Source organism: Chanos chanos, chromosome 3 (assembly GCF_902362185.1).
Source record: "Chanos chanos chromosome 3, fChaCha1.1, whole genome shotgun sequence".
Taxonomy (NCBI): Eukaryota; Metazoa; Chordata; class Actinopteri; order Gonorynchiformes; family Chanidae; genus Chanos; species Chanos chanos.
The window spans coordinates 46762236-46784004 of NC_044497.1; the positions used below are offsets into that span (position 1 = coordinate 46762236).

At 37.8% G+C, this 21769-nt stretch overlaps 2 protein-coding genes across 2 annotated transcripts; both read left to right on the plus strand.

Annotated features, from left to right (window-relative positions):
• The first annotated feature begins 421 nt into the window (after window positions 1-421).
• Window positions 422-13698, plus strand: lman1 (lectin, mannose-binding, 1). Its single transcript, XM_030768651.1, has 13 exons — window positions 422-637; window positions 2363-2517; window positions 3737-3844; window positions 4086-4147; window positions 4574-4673; window positions 4952-5075; window positions 5290-5348; window positions 5784-5916; window positions 6307-6494; window positions 6826-6896; window positions 11594-11750; window positions 12094-12215; window positions 13121-13698. Exons 1-13 carry the CDS (start codon window positions 430-432, stop codon window positions 13155-13157), a joined length of 1524 nt encoding a protein of 507 aa, XP_030624511.1. The 5' UTR covers window positions 422-429; the 3' UTR covers window positions 13158-13698.
• A 2860-nt stretch (window positions 13699-16558) lies between these two features.
• On the plus strand, window positions 16559-21425 carry cplx4a (complexin 4a). The gene is made up of 3 exons (XM_030769903.1): window positions 16559-16722; window positions 19018-19105; window positions 21198-21425. Exons 1-3 carry the CDS (start codon window positions 16559-16561, stop codon window positions 21423-21425), a joined length of 480 nt encoding a protein of 159 aa, XP_030625763.1.
• The last annotated feature ends 344 nt before the right edge of the window (window positions 21426-21769 follow it).

The window sequence follows — 21769 nt, forward strand, 5'->3', positions numbered from 1 at the left end:
CTTTATTCCCTTTGTAATTTAGACTTTGACAAATTTGTTTATTTTCACGTGTTTGGGACCAGATCAAACGGGAGTAAGACAATATAAATTATTAAATGTGTAATTTATGGAACATTAACCATGAAGAATATCATAGTTACAAACAAATTACATAAATGTCAGACTAAAAGACATGGAGTGATGTAACTTTGAGCGTATATCAGGAGCACACTGATAAACCTCTGTTTTCGAACACAGCGAGACGTTATGCCTTTGAAACACACCTGCTCGTTCTAAACGTGCGCACAGGATGTCTTGAAACAGCCCATCGCCCAAGCACACATCCTACTCATGTCAAAACAGTCGTCCAATGAGAAAGCGCCCTGTTGGCCCTTTAGATATTCCCGTCATCCTCTCGACACAGCGCTACGTCAGCAGAGAAACTGAAACATGGCGGTGTCCATAGCAAAGTTCTTGGCTGCTGATGTGTGTTTCTTAATAATAACTTTATTGTTTCATCCTGTTTGTGCCGATATCTCTGCCGGGACGTATACGGGTGGAGAAACGCCACATCGACGTTTCGAGTACAAATATAGTTTTAAGGGACCGCATCTGACTCAAAGCGATGGTAAAATTCCGTTCTGGGTTCACACTGGAAGTAAGTTTCTCATGCCTACTCTCCTATCCATCTTACGTTAACTTTGATAAATAGCTGTATGCTATTTTCGGAAGGAAACACATTCGTAGTGTAATAAAATTCCTTTTTTTCTTATTCTGCTTTTGATTTGCGAGGTGTCCCCCTTGCAGAGAAAGCACATTGCTCTCATGTACTGAAGCAGATATTGAACTGCAGGCTACAAATGAAAGACAAACCGTACATCAGTTCACAATTTCACTGACCCGTTAAAGCAGAGACAGTCTTGATCTGGAGGCAGCCAGCATGTGTAGCATATTTATACTAAAATGATCTCAGCCATCAGACCACCACCGTTTCTGGTGCCTATCCAGATGTTTCCTCTCTCAGTTATCTTATCGTAAATAACTGATAGTATCAGGTAACCTGGCTATCTGATGTCAATATCTTGTGAAATATCTGAACTTGAAATTTCTAGTAACCATAACAAAACTGCATGTAATACAAGGGAATGTGTAGATTGACACGCCTGACAAATGGAATTTGAGGTTTTGTTTGTCTACAAATTTAATCTGTGCTCAGTATATAAATCACCCATTAAGTTTCCCATTCAAAGATTTGAATTTTAATCCTTCAAAGATTTTTAGATATCTCTGACTTGCCTTTGGGCCCAAGGCTTAATCAGTGTGGCACAGTAGGCAAGCGGTGCAAAGGTCCTTGTTACAACACACCCTGTCTGAACAGTTAGGACTAATGCCTTATCAGAAAAATTGCACTCCTTATTACATTCCGCTTGTGTGTGGATTTCTGTTTGACTTTCTTTGGTAAATAACATTTTCATAAATGTAGGTTAATTGCTGAACACATTGTGACAAAGGTTTGCCAGGGGGCGCAAAATATGCTCAAGTAGGCTATTGTTTAGCTGTGGTGCTTCATTTCACTGGCACCATGTTAAATGTTTAGCCTAGTTAGATCAATCGGTGTATCTTGTGGGTCAAAACTACTATGCTTGCAAAGGTCTGCATGGACAGGGTGGAAGAGCTGCCTTATGTGGGGAGTTTAGCGCTTCAAACGTTAGAGACTGGTCAGTCTGCTAATAGGATGTTACTCTGAAGTGATACTATGTAATATCCGGGCCTGTATCTGATGAGTGGCTTCATGCTTGCAGAATATCTGTCTCACTGACAGATCTCCAAAATATGTAGTTTAAAAAATGTGACTGACCTAACCTACATCACAAACAGCCATACAATACCTGTTCTCTGGAGTCATCAGAAACATCACAAAGTTTTAATATCCAGCTAAAAAGCACTTGATAGCTTTGTAAGGAGTATTAATGATGTTTTATGGACCTCAGCATATCTGCTGAAGATACCTCTTAACCAGCCTCTCTGCTTAAAATTCCTCTGATGGCTGACTGTGAACTATGTCTTCCAGACAGATACCCCCTAAGGTTAGGCGGGGGAAACTTGTGACCGAAACTAGGTGAAGCCAAACGTTTTTGTGTCAGAGGTTACATGACAGCTGAAACTACCACCTTTCCTTTTTTTTTTTTACTTGACTCCAAAATTGCTTTCCATTGACGTTTGAAAAACTATTAAGTGTAACTTAACAAGATAGAAAGGTAGAAGAGACACCATTTTGATCTTATCTGTGGGGATATTCATGATTTGAGAAAGTGAGCAGCATGTGCATTTCTTCAGTCTGTCTCAGACTTGTGTCTGTACCTAATCCTTTTCCTCTTTCCAGATGCCATTCCCAGTTCAGACCAGATCCGTATCACGCCCTCACTGCGAAGCCAGAAGGGTTCCGTGTGGACCAAGTCCCCGGTAAGCTTTGAGCACTGGGAGGCGGAGGTGGCATTCCGAGTGTCAGGTCGGGGACGAATGGGCGCAGATGGGCTGGTAAGAATTCAGATTCATTCATTGTACTGTACCAGCTAGCCATAACATAGCACGGCGGCTAATTGACAGAGCGTGTTATTACAGTCATGTGCTACTCCAGTTAAATAGCATCAAAAGAAACAGAATGCCAAAAGCCAACCGTATGTTTATACATGTCACATGAGCACTATCAACGATACATGACGGTGGAAGAGCAAAGACCTCCTCCTTCAGAGTTCAGTCAAGGGCTTCATGCAAAGAGTGGCAGCTACCTCTCACCTTACAGGACACTGTTGGGTTCATAGATGTCCACATAATGGCTTGAGATCTCTAAAGGTTTATGTGTGTCTAAAGGTTTTGTGTCATTGTATCATATAGGTTAAAACTGTCGTCATTTCACAAGGAAACTACAAAGTAATTTTCAAATTTATTGTTCCCAAAAAAAAAGAAAAAATGAGACCCTTTTCTGTCTGTCTCAGTTTTAGCTTAGTTTAAAGTAGGTCAATGCAGAAGTAAGTTGCAAGCGTGTGTAACAGACAGACGGAGCGCTATATTTCTGCTTGAAAAGTCAAGTTTCTTTCATCAACTGTTAATCCTACAGCATTTGTTCCTCTCAGTTCTCCACTGTATGTGAATTCTTAGGGGCTCTCTTTCTATACGTTTAAATTAGATTTTAAATGTTGTTGTGTATTTGAATTCTTAGGCGCTCTCTTTCTATACGTTTGAATTAGATTTTAAATGTTGTTGTGTATTTGAATTCTTAGGGGCTCTCTTTCTATACTTTTAAATTAGATTTTAAATGTTGTCATGTTTAATTCGTGAGAGCAACGGTCATGTGAAATTCCTCTGCTTAAGTCTTAGGACTCAGCTGAAAATGATCATCAACACAGCTCTCAGTAAGAGATCCAGTAAACATCACAGTTGTTTTCCTAGTCTTACTCTCAGCTGATTTGCAGCTGAGATGAAAGAGAGTATAGATTGTCCATTCAGAGTGCAACTGTTTTTAACCTAATATGTTCCTTTGATTTCTGCCTGTTTGTACTGGTATTTTGTATAACATTTTTTTGTCTGGTCAAAGCCAGAAATGTAATTAGAAAATACAGTGGAAACAGTTAAAATGACTGCATTTTTTGTTTGTCAAGTGAGATACTTCATGTTCTCAAGAAATTGTTTCAGATTTTTCAATTCAGTATGTAATGAGGTGTGTCTTTGTATACTCACTCGTGTGTGTGCCCTGTAGGCAATATGGTTCACGTCAGGCCAAGGCCTTGAGGGTCCGGTCTATGGTGCTGCTGACATGTGGAACGGAGTGGGGATTTTCTTTGACTCATTTGACAATGACGGCAAGGTTTGTGTGAACAAAGACCACTCAATCCGATTTGATTACAAATACCTTGCGTATATATGAATCTGAGAGAACTCAGCATTGATTTTGAATTGCTTGTTTGTTTGCATTGGATAATCCTATTGTTTGTTTATTTTATTGTTGTCTGTAGATCAAAGAAAATTCAGTAGGAAGCATGCCCTTGATCCACATAAGCAATAAGGATTATATTATTTTCTTCTCACGTGTGATGTTTATATTATAGAAAAATAACCCTGTTGTCCTTGTTGTGGGAAACAATGGAAAACTTGTTTATGACCATCAAAAGTAAGTAAACATTCCCTTTGTTCACTGACATCACTACTGTAATTTAACAACTTACTACAGATTGGAAAATATGATTATTTGTGGGTGGAGGGGGAGAAAATAATCCTCATTTTGTCTTAATCTCTCTGAGGCAGTGAAAGCATTAAAGCATTTTTGTGTGTCACTGGAAGCTGTGTAACTCCCAATGCCATATGTGTGTGCGTGTGTTTGTGTGTGTGTGTGTGCAAATTCAAAACAAACAGAATTATCTTACAGTTTCAATGCTAGAGCTAAATTATTTAAGGTTTGTTTGAAATATTTATCGTGATCTCTATCTAAATGATTTATTACAGCTGTGCTAAAGAATACATGGGCACATTTATTTCTCTTTGCCCACAGACTGGCTTGTTTACATGTTTAGTCTCATCTTACTTGTTTACCATACAGTGATGGATCAACCCAAGCCTTGGGTACATGCCTTAGAGACTTCCGGAACAAGCCCTACCCCGTCAGAGCCAAAGTCATATATTACAAGAAGACATTAACGGTAATTTTCTCCATAAACCTTTCAAAAAATAACTGAAAATAGGGTATTGCAAATATTCAAAACTGGAAAAGGAATTTGAACTTTCAACTCTGTGAACTAGTTTGCCCTGTACTTGCAGTAGAGCCACATTTGCGTCCTTAAATATCACAGATGATGTCTGTCTCGGATGGATGAAATCATTCTGTGGTGTTGTGAAGATGCTGTTAACCCATCCCTTTACATTCGTAAACAGCTCCATTATTTTTCAGGTCATTGCAGTATGTTGTCTGTCTCAATAGGTCTTGATCAATAATGGATTCACTCCAGATAAGGATGACTTTGAGTTCTGCACCAAAGTGGAGAACATGATCATTCCACAGACAGGCTACTTTGGCATCTCTGCCGCCACTGGTGGTTTAGCAGGTGAGTAGAACGGGTCCTCATATTTCTCTCTCTTGTCTCTTGGTTTGGCAATACTTACATTCTGGCCAAAATTCATGGGCAGAATTTTGCCTTGCTGAAAACAACAATTTTTAAAGACAATTTTAAGCTATTTTAAGCTGTTTATTCAAGGGTTCTTTTTAAATATTATGTGGTTGTGAGAGCAGTGGAGTTTGAAAGTCACTTCTTTTTCCAGATGACCATGATGTTTTGTCATTCCTGTTATTCAGACTGACAGAACCAGGAAAAGAACCGGTACAGTTTGTCATAAATATATGTCATCCATGATTATTAAACACTGCTATTATACTCGTACTAACTGATCTTTAGTTCCCACTTCTTATCCTTCCTCAGTTTATAAATGCATATTTCTTCCATAATTATAGATGTCTGCCATAAATTACAACTTAGGACACTTTCCCCACTTTTCATTTCATTGCCCTGTTATTCACATCTCTAGAATACTCCTTTCATATTCACCATGGACTTGGCTGTTTATATGAGTATCGTGTGGCAAAATGTCCCCATATTTCTCCATCATACACACATTTCATCAGTACTAACTTCATAAGGGTCTATTCTGTACATCATCCTCTTTACCCCCATTTTGCGTAATTGGTGTATGAGAATAGTGTGGCCCAACAGGCCTCTTCAGTCTGTTGAATGTGTGTTTTGTTTCTCATTGTGAAGCCCAAAGCTGAAAAAGAGATTCCAAAAGAGGAAAAGGATAAGTACCAGGAGGAATTTGAGAATTTCCAACAAGAGCTGGACAAAAAGAAAGAAGCGTTCCAGAAGGAACACCCTGATGTTCAGGGACAGCCTAGTGAGTTTTTTTTTTTTTTTTTCTTTTGTGTCACACTTCTCCACAAAGAACTTGATGGACATTTAATCAGTTTTGTTGAGACTGTTCAGTAGAAAGTTCTTATGTTTATAACAATGAATTTGACAACAGAAGCATTTAACGGGACAGGAAAGCAACGCTCTAACACAAAAAATTGCAGGTGTATGTCTGGAACTATTTAGCTTTGATTATTCCCTACATAGAGGGCGTTTATAAGTTGTATGTAAATTATATGTGTAAATTTATGATTGAATGTTGAGAGAAGCATATCCCTGGATCTAACAGGCTTTATCGTTGTAATCCCAAAGCTTTCCTTTTATTTCAGCATTCCAGTAAAGGGACATTTTTAACTGTCTTACCCTTCCCTTTCAGTTGAGGACGAGTATGAGAGCGTGAATGAGCGGGAGATCAGACAGGTGTTTGAGGGACAGAATCGTATCCACCTGGAGATCAAACAGCTCAATCGGCAGCTGGCCATGATCCTGGATGAGCAGCGTCGCTACGTGTCTGCCATCACAGAGGAGATCTCCAAACGCGCGGTGACTTCCCAGTCTGGACAGGTAAAGGCATAACCAATGCCGAAGGGGTCCAATAGACACCGTGGGTCAAATCAACACACTATTTCAGAGAAGGTTTTAAGTTTTGTGAATGGAAATATTGAACTTATATAATGTCTAGTTTCAGAACATATGCTCCAAAAATAGTTTGTTTTTCGATTTTAATATCACCCAAATTAAGTTTTTGATTACATAACGTTTGAAAACAGCCTAATGTTTGTTAAGGTTGATTTCGGAGCAATTTTAATTAAATATGCTCTTTTAATTACATGAAACTGACTTATTGATGACTTGATTCAGATCATTCTAATGTGACTCGTGTAACCTATTGTAGGCTCCAAGTCAAGACATTGATAATTTGGTGACAACACAACAAGAAGTCCTGAGACAGCTGAATGAGTTAAGGTAAGTGTGAGTCCTGTCTGTCAAAACATGCCAGGGATTTACACACCATGGAAAAAACAAATCAAATCCAGGGCAATAAAGCCTTAAATCTCTGTGAGTATCTCTATAAAACCATAGACCCAAGTGTCTGAGCCTAGGAATCTAGCCTCTCTATTCATTTTCTCAAGTGAGATCCTCCTAACCGGGGTATAGCCAGTAAACCTCAACACACCAGGCCACACCCTTCCCCCTCTAAACCCTCTTAAAGCAGCAACAAACCTGTCTGTGCCCATTCCTCGGCTGAATTTAGGCTGTGCTTTTAATTGCAGATGCTTTCTGTGCTTTATTGGCAGAAATATGAAAGTGTTTTTCATCTTGAGGCATTAAAATGATATCTAATGATTCACTTACAACGCGGCTTCTCTTGTGGCAACTTCTCGTTCTAGTTTATTTATCTTCACTTCTAAATATGCCTGTAGGTTTGTTTAGTGTTTAGAATATTTACTTCATAGACCCAGAGAGTTGGTAAGATTAAGACATTTACTGTATGATTTGCCCCGTTGTTTGAATCAAAGGATTCTGCTGAAGATTAAGAACTGTTAAGTTTACTTGGTTAAGCCTGATTTAAATATGATCATTTTGTTAATCCCCTTCCAACGTGTTGACTTCAGGATTATTTTGGCTTAATGGGTACATATTGTGTTAGAGGTATGTTTGCAAAAAGGTGCTGCCTTCAGGACCTAGGTAACCATAACAAAAAAAAAATATGAGCTGAAGAGTAAAATACTATTTAGGCAAATTAAGGATTAATAAAGAAATCTATGAAAACCTGTATAAAACTCCATTACTTCCATGTAATCAGACCAAAATGTATACACATCCCTCTTAATAACATAACATTAGTTGTATGTACCTAACAAAGGAAGAATGATTGAGTGTATGCATGTGTGTCGTGAAGAGAGGAGGGGTAGCTGGACAGACAGATGAAGATACGTTTGTTTAGAAATATGTGAAAACATAGGTTATCCATAACTAACACGATTTTTTTCCCCATAAATACATATTCAGATAATTAAAGTGGGAGTTGACATATGGACCCACAATAACTGCTTACTGCAGGGTTATCATTTTTCTGTCAAATGCTTGTTGGTTATTTTTTCCTCCCAGAAAAGGCCATTGTCTGTATTGACATAAAGTGCACTTAAAACTGCATATTTCCTCTGCCATTTTGACATTGAATTTTCAGGGGGTTTAAAATATCGGGTAAAAAAACGTATTTGCTTATTTCTAGCCTCCATATGGGCCCCAAAATGATTTGCGATGCGACTGATAATTTGTCATTTCGTACTAGCGGGAGCGGAATGGTTTGTAAGTCTGGTTTATAGTCCAACATGTTGAAACACAGAGTGCTGCATAAGCACTAACATTCTGCTGTTGTCCAACATCCAAATGTGCCTCATCAAATACTGAAGCAGTGGTAAATATTGGACCGGCCTACTACAACTGCTTATCAGAAAAAATGTTTAATCATGATGAAGTTATTGATGAAATGGGTCCTGCTATCAACAAGGTTGAAAAACTCTACAAATATATATATTTACAGAGTTTTATATATACACACACACACACTAGTGTTCATAATTTATTCGATGTCATAATTCACGTACTTTAGCTTTAAAATTGAAGCATTTTTTGAACAGCTTTGAAAAGCCTGTATTTAATACACTGAATACAGAAGTACCTGAATAACCAGAATGATTATAAAAATTGACGTCCATTTTTCGGTCTGAAACACAGTTGCTTGTTATGTATCACTTTCCGTGTCTCAGCACACTTAATCATACAAAGGAGCATTTTACACTGTCTGACGCTTAGAAGATCTGATTCCTGTTACAAAACAACATCAGATGTTTTCATTTTTGAATGTACCAGATTTCTCCCCTTGTAATTTAGCTGATTGTAATCCTATAAACAGCTAGATAAGGTCAAACATTTAGCCTGTGATTGTGTTCTTAGTATTGAACAACACAAATTATGATTGTTAATCACGGTTGTAGTAGGACTGTTCATTTAGGTTAATCTTAGTGGGTATTTTGTTCCATATAGGGTTCAAGATGCAGTATTTGGCCTATAATATGTTGTCTCTGGATTGATTCGTATTATTTTATAGATTGTATTCCTCACCAGCTCCCGATTAAAACGTGAATTAATTTATTGCCTCATCTTAGTCCAACAGAATTACTTATCTGTGAAAAAAGGATTTGGCCAAATATATAGGTCATTGCAAGAAGATAGAAGATTAGATGAAGGGTTTAATAAATGTTCATTTGGGTTCTCAAGGGAGATTTATATCTAATTTTTTTTTCCCTCCTCCAAGAAATAAATTTGATTTTGTCTTGATCTCTGATGCATTTATGCTGAGCGTTAGCTTTTCAGGTTACTGCGTGTGGTAGGACAAGAAAATGTCACTTCTTAGCGCTGTTTGTCCTCAAGGGATTAGATCCCAGCCCTTAAATACATCCTTCATACACAGCTAAAACATGGATGGGTCCTGATTGCTGTCTTGTCTTAGCAACTCCCCAAGGAGTTCATACTTATGACTCACCAATTGATTTTCATTTGGTAATCTCTTTTTTTATTTTTGTAATCATCTTATAAATCTTAAGACGACAGGGGTAGAAATGAATTCCTCCTGCTAGTAATAAAGTGTGATAAGAGATTGTAATTTAATCAGAAACATGATCATAATTTGAAGATGTGTTCTTTATTAAAAGGTTAAGTCTTTTATTGCTCTTTTAATGTGAGCCCCAGACTCAACTATACACTGTACATGTTGTAATAAATGAGAAATGATGAGATAAAATATTCCGTACATTCCCCGTATCTTCTCCTTTCTGCTTAATTTACCAAAACTTCCGCAGGAAACTTTGTTGTCGGGTTCTGGTTTATTTTACCGCATGGTAAGTTACTTGCGTTCAGTTGACTTTTTTTTTTTTTTAACCTGAGTCATCACTATAGAAGCTTTACACTCAATACCAGCTTAGAGTTTACTGTCACTGTAATCAAACTGGTTTGATTACATGAAAAATAAAATAAAACTTTGGCAACACTTGAATGGGATAGTATTAATAATTTTAGTCTTAATGTTGCTTTACGAGGTAGAATACATTTAAGGGAGATTACTTTAGCAATCATGGCAGCATTAGTTGTGTGGTAGCATTTGTTCGCTAAAAATTTGCAGAATATCTGGGCTTTGGGTAACATTAAGAAGAAAGGGGGAGGGGCTTATGCTAGAACTGGGATTACACTGAGACAATTCACTGCTATTCAAGGCTTGTATGTTACAAGTAGTTTATCAGTTATTCCTCAGGGTACTGTGGTGCACACACACACACACACTTACACACACACACAGGCATCTGAGTGTAATGTGGCCCAGTCTCCACCAGAGGTGTAAGAGTTCTAAAAGCTTCCCGACACTGTCACTGAAGGCAGGAGCAAAGAGAACTACACGCAAACCAGCGACGTGTACGTTACATTAGTAGTATGTTTCATTCACTCATTCATTTATCTGTCCATCCATTTCAGCGTGTATTAAGAGAGTGCAGCAATCAAAACAGCAGTAGTCACTTCAGAGTGTGTTTGAGAAGAGTTTATTATATTTTTAGGAGTATAATTGGTTTGAGACTTGCTGTCTTGGCTGTTCTGTTGCTGTGTGTTGTTCCTCTATAGTCTTCTCTGTGTCTGAGTCCACCTGAGGATCGTCTTATTTTAATCCTGATAAGCAGTAAAATAACAGGCAGTAAAAGGCAATCCTATAACAACAACAACAGAAAATATTCTAATTGATTTAACCAAAGTTGAGACTTTAGGACTTGTCAAAGACCCAGATATGCATATTCCAGCACATGGAACAGTATTACTACATTCTACTCTTTTTAATAGTATGATTTTGACTGGTGTGCCATTAATAAGGGGTTAGGGTTTTTTTTTTTTTTACACTAACCATGCCCACGTCTTAAGTTCATTGTTTAACGTCTAGAAGATTTTGTGATCTCATTTGTTTTGGAAGTAAAGTTTCTGGATTGAAGTTATACTAAATCCCCACATGTTGCCACAAACATGACTTTCTTCCATACCAGTAATCTAATTCTCTAAGATCTATATCTGTTGTAAATGCTACTATGGAAGGATAACAGAGTGATGTCAATTCAGCAAACAAAGGCTCTTGTCTTAAGAACTTACCAGATAATAGAAGATTAGTATTTTTAATGGGAAAAAAGATAAAGATGTCTGAGAGGATGTGATTGTCTTGTTCACTGTAGAGTTTAGCTTCAGTAAAAGGGCAGTAGCACCTTGCAGAATTACTGACTTGATTGGTGTTAAATCTGTGGCCTTTAAAATATATACATTTCACACAATCACTCCAATCACTCAGTGGAACATAACAGGAATAAAATGTCAGTAGCTTAAAGCAGTTGCAATGATGGAAATTTTACTGATGTTCAGTTGAAGACAGTGTTAGCTGTTAATGACTCTAGGTAACTTTTGTTAATATGCTCATTTCCTCAAAAAAACATAACACCAAGGTTTAATGCCCCATTTGAACCCACATGGAATCTATCATGCAAATATTTTCTTAACGTATCTTCCGTTATAACTTTTGCATCAGTATTTGCTGCATTTAATTGTTTGCATCTCCACTGCCTTCTCCATAGAAACACGTTCACTGCATCAGTGAAGCAGCTCAGTGTGTCCCAGCAGGGTAATGCAGGAGCTATAGGCACCTATGAGACTGTTCAGCACTTCAATGACATCAAAGAACACCTACACATAGTCAAGAGGAGCGTTGAGCACATTATCCAAAAAAATATGGTATGGCTATATGTGTGTGTGTGTGTGTGTGTGTGTGTGTGTGTGTGGTGTAAAAAGTGTGTTTAATAGATTCTGTGCTCTAGTATTCTCTGCTGTGATGTAAAGGTGTGTAGGTTATTACATCTGTTTCACATTAGAATCTGTCCAGACTTTATTTTAATGCTGAGACAAAACTGTATGCTTTTTGATAATTCGCTTTAGTGATCTAAAAAAAAAAAAAAAACACTCTTTTTGACTTTTGAATCTTTAGAAACCATATGGATACCTTTATGGCTTAAGCATATCATTATACAACAGTATGGAGCGCACCGCACTGATGTGTTTTGTTTTGTGTTGTGTCTAGGATCCCAGTGAGAAGTTGAAATGCCCTGAACTGCCACCCATGCCTTCCTGCCTTTCCACCAGCCACTTTGTGGTGTTTGTGGTCATACAGTCCCTCCTTTTCTTTGGCTACATCATGTACAAGTGAGTGTTGAACAGTGTCAGAGTAGATCTGAACCGCCATGTTTGTCCCAGTGACTGCTGCACACAACCTTAACACACCACACATAATGGAACAATGCTTTCATGGGATATGCATTGATTCTTTGTGGGGTTATGTGTAGATCAGAATACTAATCCTTGATATCTAAGGCCAACATTGACATTGTTAATATGTGTTTAAATTGCTGGTATACACAAAGGACGGCTTTACAGTGACCAACACTAAGTCTGACCCCACAAAAACACATTGTCTGTTATGTTGGAACAAAAGAAAAGTTATGGCCTTCTCTTGCACTTGGCCCAAAGATCTGAGGAGAACTGCCAAACTGTGCTGATATCTCTCAAGTACACTTAAGTAAATGAAAGGACTGCAATAAGTATAAAGGCTTTCCAACAATCTTTTTTTTTTTTTTTTTTTTAATTACTGAATTAATGAATATCAGAGTGACATTAATGTGAAAAGTCCCTGAGCTTGATTCAGTCACCATTGCATCTGCCACAGGCTCAGGACATTTATCGAGGAAACCAGAAGAGGAGACATGAACACTCATGTAGCATACACTTGTCCACAGACATATCTGCATACAATAATAAAAAAAAAAAACCAAAACAATGACATGGTAATTTCGTTGAAGACGTAACATAAGGAAGAAAAGCTGATCTCCATCTGGATTAGATTGTACATATCCTTGTTTTTACGTGCTAGATCAGAACAGTCAGTTTCATTTTTTTTTTTTTTTTTTTTTTGAGGTCATTGTGTTGTCCCATTGTGATCACCTAAATGGGTAATCTGTTTTGTCTGTGGCTGAAATGGTCATATGTGGAGGAGATTTGTTTTGCTTTGCTTTGCCTCAGCGTTCTCTGTCTTTGCCTCTTTTGTTTTGCAGAAGTCAGCAAGAAGCAGCAGCAAAGAAGTTCTTTTGATGACAAACAACTCTTCAACAAGCACAGTACAGTTGGTTAATGAGGGAAAATCTATTTTGTTAATTTTCAGTTGTTTTTTGTTTTGTTTTGTTTTTTTTTTCAAATTGTAAATTATTGTACTTGAAAACTGAAGTGTTTTGCTCGAGGAAAGTATTTTTTCTTTTAATTTCTGATTTTTAATTTGATCTGAATTGTACAGAGTGTGAATGTTCTCTCTCTCGAAGCGCGTGTGGAAAAACTTTCAAAGATTCCCAGATATGATGTAATATATTCATTAGGGTTCAAACAATATATTTAGAATTTGTCAAACCAGTTTACAAGGCCTTTGTTTAGGAACTCAACCACTGCCCTTCTGAAATATCTGCATACTTTGGAGAAGTATTGCTGTTTAAAGTATTATGGCCAAACTGTTTTAATGGCAAATGCGGGGGGAGGGGCGGGGGTATAAATGTGTGTTTCAAATTATTTCAGTAGGAAGGCAAAACAGTTGTTTTTTGTTTTTTTTCTCACACAATTTACATAAACAAAAGACAAACCCAAACTGTGTCCTCTCAGTCCTTCTATCTCAGACCTGTTAAGAGAATCATTAGCCTGTGCATCCACTCTTAAAAGGGAACATTTAAGTATGTTCTTCATACACTAGCTGTTTCAGCTTGTCAGTTCAATTCGCCAGATATTTGAGCGGTGATTGTTTTTTTTTCATTTTGGCAGAGGACTGCAAAGTTGTATTGTTAATAACGAACCAATACATTGCAATGCCTTGTTAAATAAACCTTTGACAAAGGCTTGCTTAATAAAAGATCATCTTTAATGTAATATCGGTAGAGATCTACAGTCTTCATTGATATTTTGACCGCAGAAGCTTGTCCTAGTCTGATGAAGACAGTCCACAGAGAGAATAGGCCTTAGCTTGGTGCCACAGGGTGAAGACATAATGTTGTCTGACCAGGGGACACACCATGCTGGGACTCGCATAAAAACCAGGTTAACACAGTAGTTAATAAAAGAAGTTTTTAATCCATGGTCACTGTTTACAGGAGAAACTGAAGACTTTATTTCTCGTAGTTCAGTGATTTGTTTAATGGAAATGAGTGTAATGGTGACATGAATAAGATAATAACTTTCAAAGTCTTAAAAATGAAAGAACAATATATAGAAACTGATCTAGAAAAGTGCATAAAATGAAAGTCCTAGATTGATTGCTTCTCTGACTAAAGGATGTAGGACAATGATGTAACGCCCTGTGAAAATGATGTATTTTAGAAACCTCACTGGGAATGTTTTAGACGGTGTTCTAGAATTGTGTTTCCAAGACCGTTCTCCTGAGTCTGTCAGGGTTGTGTCAATCAGAGTGTGCAATGAGGAACGGTAGTTTTCAGTCTGATAATCCTCCTTCAGTCTCTCACTCTCTCTTCTCAGTCTTTCAGTCTTTTACACAAACTAACTCTCTCTCTCTCTCTCTCTCTCTCTCTCTCTCTGTCTCTCTCTCTCACTCTCTCTCTCTCTTTCTCTCTCTCCCTCCCCCTCCCTCCCCCTCCCTCTCTCTCTCTCTCTCTCTCTCTCTCTCTCTGTCTCTCTCTTCCTCTCTCTCTCTCTTTCTCTCTCTCTCTCTCTTTCTCTCTCTCTCTCTCACTCTCTCTCTCTCTCCCTGTTTTAACAAGAGGATTACAGGCTGCTGCCGCAGAATGTCCAGCACATCTGTTCCCTCATTCCCCAGTCTCAAACAAGCAGAATCAAAATAGTAACTATACAACCATCTCAACCAGCAGAGGGAAGCTTTAAAGCTATATCCCAAGTCAAAATCACGATACGCAACAATCAAATCTAATTCAGTGCTGGACTTTCTGTAACACAGTTTGTATTTCAATGTCCGGTGCTATGTATCAGGTCTGGATCACTGTAGCTTTTGCAGCGTTGAAGTGAATAATGAAAAGCACACTGTCTTTATCTGTACAGTAACTACCTGACCCCGTTCCGAGGCAAACTTGTTGTCAATGAAACCCAGTGCTGTTCACGTGACCTTTGCAACAGTCTGTCAGTTTTGTGAATTTTAGTATTAGACTTTTAGACTTTTATCTGGATCATAAAATTCACTGAGGTGTTTCAACTGTCCTAACCTTGCTCTTGCATTGTCAGAAAACATTTCTAACGTTGTGGGAAGAGAAAGAGCAGATTCAAAGGTTACTTCGGAAAGAATAATTACAAGAATGAGATTTAAATAAGAGGTATGCAATTTCATGAAATTTGAATGCAACCTTTTAGTAATTTGGCCCTACATGCAAACTGTCCTGTAGAGCGAAAACAGTGGGTAGGTATTGTGAAAAATGCAACACCAGTTGTGTGTTTAACTAAATTCAGTCTTCCAGTGTTTGGCTTTAAATGAATTTTGTTATGATTATAAATGACATCGCTTACCCTAAAAGAGCTTCTCCAAACCACTTCTCAGTATGTGCGTCTGGTACACAGTTTTCACACCCTCAACCAGGCTCTGTGATGTCCATCCCTCTTGTTAATGCAACATTACCTGTGATTTGTATGACTTAAAGTGTATCATCCAGTCATGATCTTTTAAACATTACGAAGGCGTCATGATAGCATTTACAAAAAAAAAACTCTAATGATGACACTTGCCCTTGTACAACGTGTAACATCATCAAAATGACAAAATGCAATGATGCTCTGCTCACTCCTTTACTTTGACATGGAATGTCATTGAGGAATGTAGATAGAATGTTCTTGAAGCATTTCTGGACTGAGCATTGTTGAGGTATTTGATTGTGGTGGATACTCTTCCATGGATGCTCCTGACTGCGTCAACTGTGCATTGTACAATGGCTCAGATAAACACACTGCTAATCCAGTTCCTCATGCCCTCTAGGCTCAGAGGTATAAATGGAAATCTGGATGCATGGAGGCTGCACCCAATTGGGTGGCCTGCTCATTAGGTAATGTGATTAGTAACTGGTAGGAAGAAGCTGCTCGTGTGACGCCAGGCAACAGAAGCATCTAATCCCCAAATCTCAAAAATTCATGGTGAACTTTTGTTGTCAACGAAATAGTTGTAATGATAATTTCATGGCCCCTGATCAAATACAGACACCAATAGCCAGATTTTCAGACTGTAGTGAATGGGGGAGAAGCCTAAGCCATCTGCCTCTTAGTGCAGGAGAGCGGGAGGTTTAATCCAGATTAGAGCTGTGGCATAACTGTTTTTTTTTTTTTCCCTGAGTCCGGTCCCTGTCGTCAGTGTGCCCTTGACAACACAGCTAGGCGGCAGGTTGGTTAGCTAGGTTCAGATTAAACCTCGCAGGTAGAATAACCAACCGAGAGCCAACCAAAGGACTCAAAAACTTAAAAAAAAAAAACCCTGCTCTTTGCAACACAAACCACTGTAGAGCAAAATGGCTTTCCTCATCAAAAGTATGGTGGGTAACCCGCTGAAAGGAATGGGGCTTGGCGGTGGAGAGGAGAAGACAGAGGAGGCCACCCCATCGGATCCAGCAAAAGCAGCAGGCATGACGAGAGAGGAGTATGAGGAGTACCAGAAACAGCTAGTGGAAGAAAAGTAAGTACAATCGCGTAATCGCCATTTTGACCTCTATCATAGCCCTGGACAAAGTGAGAAAGTGAGAGAAAGAGAAAGTCATTTTCTAACCCTGTTACACATCGGGGAAAAGCAGTTTCTGTGACCCTGAATTAAACTCAGTTTGTAACCATTATTTTTCCCTTCTTCCCCATTTATTATTTATTTGTTTGTTTGTTTGTTTATTTACTTTTGTTTAGGCATTTCTCTGTTTGTTGCTTTTTTTCTCCAATACTGTTTCCTCTGTTTCTCAAGGTCATGACATGACTAATCTAAGCTATTGTGAGTTTGGCTCTCAAGGTCATGACATGACTAATCTAAGCTATTGTTAGTTTGGTTGCAGAGGAAATGGTACAAACCGGAGTGTTTGTGTCAAAGGCAGCGTACAAAGATAATGCCATTACACAATCGAATCATCTTCAGTCACACAGTAATTACAATCGTCCATGACATAGCAGACATTAAAATGACACCAGATACTTGTTCATGCAACCAATTAAACCATCAGCAATGTCTAAAACAGATATGGATGGTGTGTTATTTGTGGACTGTCAATCAATCTGATTGATATCTTTTTTTTCTCTCTTTTTTTTTTCTGGTGTCTAGTATTCAAAATGGCTCCTCCTCTACTGCATTCAGGGTCATCAGAAATGGGGAGGAGCTTAGAAAAGGGAAAGCAAATAAATGAAAATGTCTGACGTTTATATCAGAGAGCAAACATCATACACACAAGCAGTTAATCTGCTTTAAAAATACAGGGTTTAGCATAGGTCAAACCGAACATGTTTATGGTGACAGAAAAAGTATTTTTGGAATGGTTCATCACACAAACACTGTCGACTTAACAGCATAAAGCAAATCTGCCATTTATCAAAAGTTAAGATGTTAAACCTGTTTAGATGTTAAATTCATGAATTCAGTTTTGGACTTTATGTTTTGTTCTGCTTTTTTTTTTTTTTTTATCACATTTTACATCAGGCTATGGATTTTTCAGTAAAATGGTTGTTTCAAGGCATTGAAATTGACCTCAGCATTTTTTTATTATTATTATTTCTTTTAAAAATCAGAATTGAGATAAAATTGCCTCTGAGTGTATATACAGCCAAGTACATGGTGACGATTTTGAGACATAATGAGGATAATCCATCTCAGATGAATGTTACATGATAAGGATAATGCTGATGTCATTCATATAGTCATATTATAACTATAACCACAGCAATAATGATTCACATCAGCCTTCACAATACATCTTCCCATCTTCCTTTTACAAAGGTGTACATGAAAAACAATTAAACAGTCGAGAGTTTATCACATTTCAGCTGTTGTGTAATGAATACCCGGACATTTCCTAATTACTTGCTATATGAGGTTTATTTGCAGTGTAATGTATTGAACAGACAAGCTACCAGCTGGTAAATTTAAACTGCCCAGGAAATAGATTACATAATGGGATTAACATTGTAACAAGTCACGTGGGACATTTGTGCTCGTCAAATAGCAAAATATTTTTCACAAAAGTTTCTTTTTTTACTGAAATGTAATTACAAGAAACAAAAGAAGTCATTCTCAAGCATTTACAGAACAATCAACAATTTGTTTATTACCAGTGTGTGTGTGTGTATGAGTGTGTGTATGTGTGTGTGTGTGTGTGTGTGTGTGTGTGTGTGTACACATGTGAGTGTATGTGAAACTACAGATGCAATTACAGATCTATCAATTCCTGTTCAGTGATTTGATTACATCTCAACTAACTTCAGCTGTATGAAGTTACCCAGCTCACAGAACACAGAGGTAGAACAGAGGGCACGTGTACTAGTTTCAGGTGTTGGAGCACTGCTGACTGAATGATGCGATTAAGATGTCTGAACCGCTTCAGCCCTATCTAAGCCTGGTGCTTTAGCCCTAAAGGTCATTTAAGTCTGTATGCATGCTATTACATGGCGAGCCCAAATCCATATCAGTCATAATTAATCCACATCTATTGTGGTATTATTCAAACACTAAACTTAATTAAAACTAAACTAATATAACTGAAAGACATATTAAAGAGAGCTAATCATGTGATGAAGAAATATCAATTGAAGATTTTATTTCTATGTAAAAATGACACTGCGGTGCCTTCTATGTTTTTGCACGGTAAATCCTAATCACAATATCAGCATTATTTCGCACTCTTACTTCAGGAGTACAAACTGTCCTTTAAACTTTCAAATCAAATGATTGAATGTCATTATTTATATCCTTGACAATTCTTACCGATGCTTATTTTCTCAGGATGGAGAGAGATGCAGACTTTTTACACAAGAAGGCAGAGAGAGCGACTCTGCGGGTGTGCTTGAGAGAGAAATACAGACTGCCAAAGGTGAGAGCCAGGCGGATCACTCATCAGACTGACACAGGACTTTTACTAAACCTTCCATGAGCATTCCTAAATGTTTTTGAGCAAGCTCTACATCCATTCAAGTTCTGTCCAGATAATATCTCACCTGAAACAGAATGTCTCATGAGTTATTCACAGACACAAATCTCGGAGTATTTCTTGCAATTGTTACAACATTAAGCAGCATTATGAATTAAAATATTGTACAGTCCTGACATTGCACACGTCATATGAAGCGGTTTCCTGCAATAAAATGACAGAAATGGGGGAATGACAATATAATGTTGAGAAATTTCGACTTATCACACTAACATTAAAATATTAATATTTCTTATTGTGTCTGGACTGTGGGGCAATCTGCTAAGACATTCAAACAGGCATCTAATAACATATGTAGAGATTAAACCATTCAGAATTTAAAAAAACAAACAAAAAAAAAAACAATCCTAAATGACACAGGAAATCAGTGCGGTGCTGCCACAACAACATTCCAATTATAGCGTCTCTCTTAGACCTAGGTGCTGTGGGTAAATCTGTTTTCCATGGTAATTCAGGCCGTGGTTAACTCTTGACGCTACATAGGAGGGAACACACAGCAGGCTTCTTCAGAAGCAGCAGATTAGGGCGGTGTTTGGTTTAGTTAAATCGAGGACTTTGCGTGCTCCAGGTTGTGACCTTATCCCTAGCTCTCTCTCAGCTCTTAAAGCCATCTGTCACAGCACAGGAGTCTGTTCTTTTACCTGTCCAGTGTAGTTCTGTCTGAAGTGGCCTCTTCACGGCACGACTGAGATTGATAAACTACCTGTCAGGTGGATCTTTCTGTATTTGTGGAGCTAACTGCAGTAACAGTCTGAAAAAAAATGGAGGAAGGGAAAAAGGTAGGACGGGATCTATGGAGAGAGAGAGAGAGAGAGAGAGAGAGAGAGAGAGAGAGAGAGAGAGAGAGAGAGAGAGAGAAGCAAAGTAGACAAGAAAAGGATAATCCATGTGTAATTTATTTTAAGTGAAATGTTATTGGTTTTCATTCTGATGTTTTTGTTCCTTCCCCTTAAAATTATTTAGACAATTTAGGGAAACTGATATTTTACAATTTTTAGAAGTCAGTGTTACAGTAGTTAGTAGTTGGTGGTTATAGTAAATATAGTTAGCTATAGTATATTGGTTCTATGTCTAGTCTTCACAGGGAAGATACATATCTATGCATTTCACAAATACGTACATTTCAAAGAATACAAGAAAAGATGTAATACAACTGCCAAGAATGGTTTCCTATAATCATAACAAAAAGGTGAAACAGTTCTTTTTTCTTCTTGACAGCAGTAAAACTCATCTGAATTTGGCAATGTGGTAAATTCTTTCATTCATGGACGTTTAGTAGCTCTCTGTTATGCTCGAGTTGACCTTGAATCATTTCTTTATTCTCAGTTGCTATAGACTTTGTCAGAACAGTGCATTACCACTATTGTTTGATGGATATTATGATCCATACATGCATAAGTTCAATGATTCATGAAAAAGATCATATATGTTGACTGGATGCTGAATACAGTGAATTGAGATCTATAGCACAGAGGTGTTTAAGTGAAGCTATGCACATTTGTCGTAGTAAATCCTTTTGTAATGCTATCATGAATAGAAATATAAGATATTGTACATGCAGTACGTAGATATAGATTAGACTGTAAAAAAGCAGTGAACATATGCTAGTCATCTCTGCAGAGTGTGTCATTCTCATCACTTCACATATGTACCCTTCAGAGAGAGAATGTAAAGCAAGACAATACAAACAGGATCCGTTTCGTGGTGCTGTACTTCTCCACTGCAAAAAGGATTTTTACAAATAAATCAATCAAATCTAAGAAAAAAAAAAAAGAAAAAAGAAAAGAAAAAACGTACATGATGTAACACATCATGTACATGATAGTTCCTCCTTAACTCCTCTTCCCATCATCAGTAAAGAAAACAACACATTTGGTCTTTCTGGTCTGTTTTAGAAAACCAGATATTTTTGGCAAGGGACACTGCACAATGTAATATCTGATCCTTCTCTCCCTTTCTCGTCATTGACGTTCAGAGTGAACAGGACGAGAATATGCTTCAGATGGCTGGCGATGATGTGGATGTCCCTGAGGAGCTGCTTAAGATGGTGGATGAAGATGCAACAGAAGAGGAGGAGAAAGACTCCATCATGGGCCAGATACAAAACCTGCAGAATATGGACATGGACCAGATTAAGGAGAAGGCCAGTGCCACACTCACAGAGATGAAATCAAAAGCTGAGGAGAAGTGCTCTGTGATGTAACCATGTAACCACAGGAAATGTATATATATATATATATATATATATATATATATATATATATATATATATACATATATATATATATAAATATATATATGTACAGTCCCCAAAATTTCAAGGTGGAAGGACTTCCTGTTCCTATCTAATGATTGAACACTGTCATTGATGCTGATTGGTTAAACCACACTGTAGAGGTTGGCCCTGATTGGTCTGGGAGCAGATTTTTTTTGCTCATAATGAATTATTTTATGTTTGAGGGTGTTAAAATCTGATCCCAGATCAGTGATAGGAGCCCAACTTCCACAGGAAAACATCCGTCTGGGACATCTGTCTCCCAAAGCCAC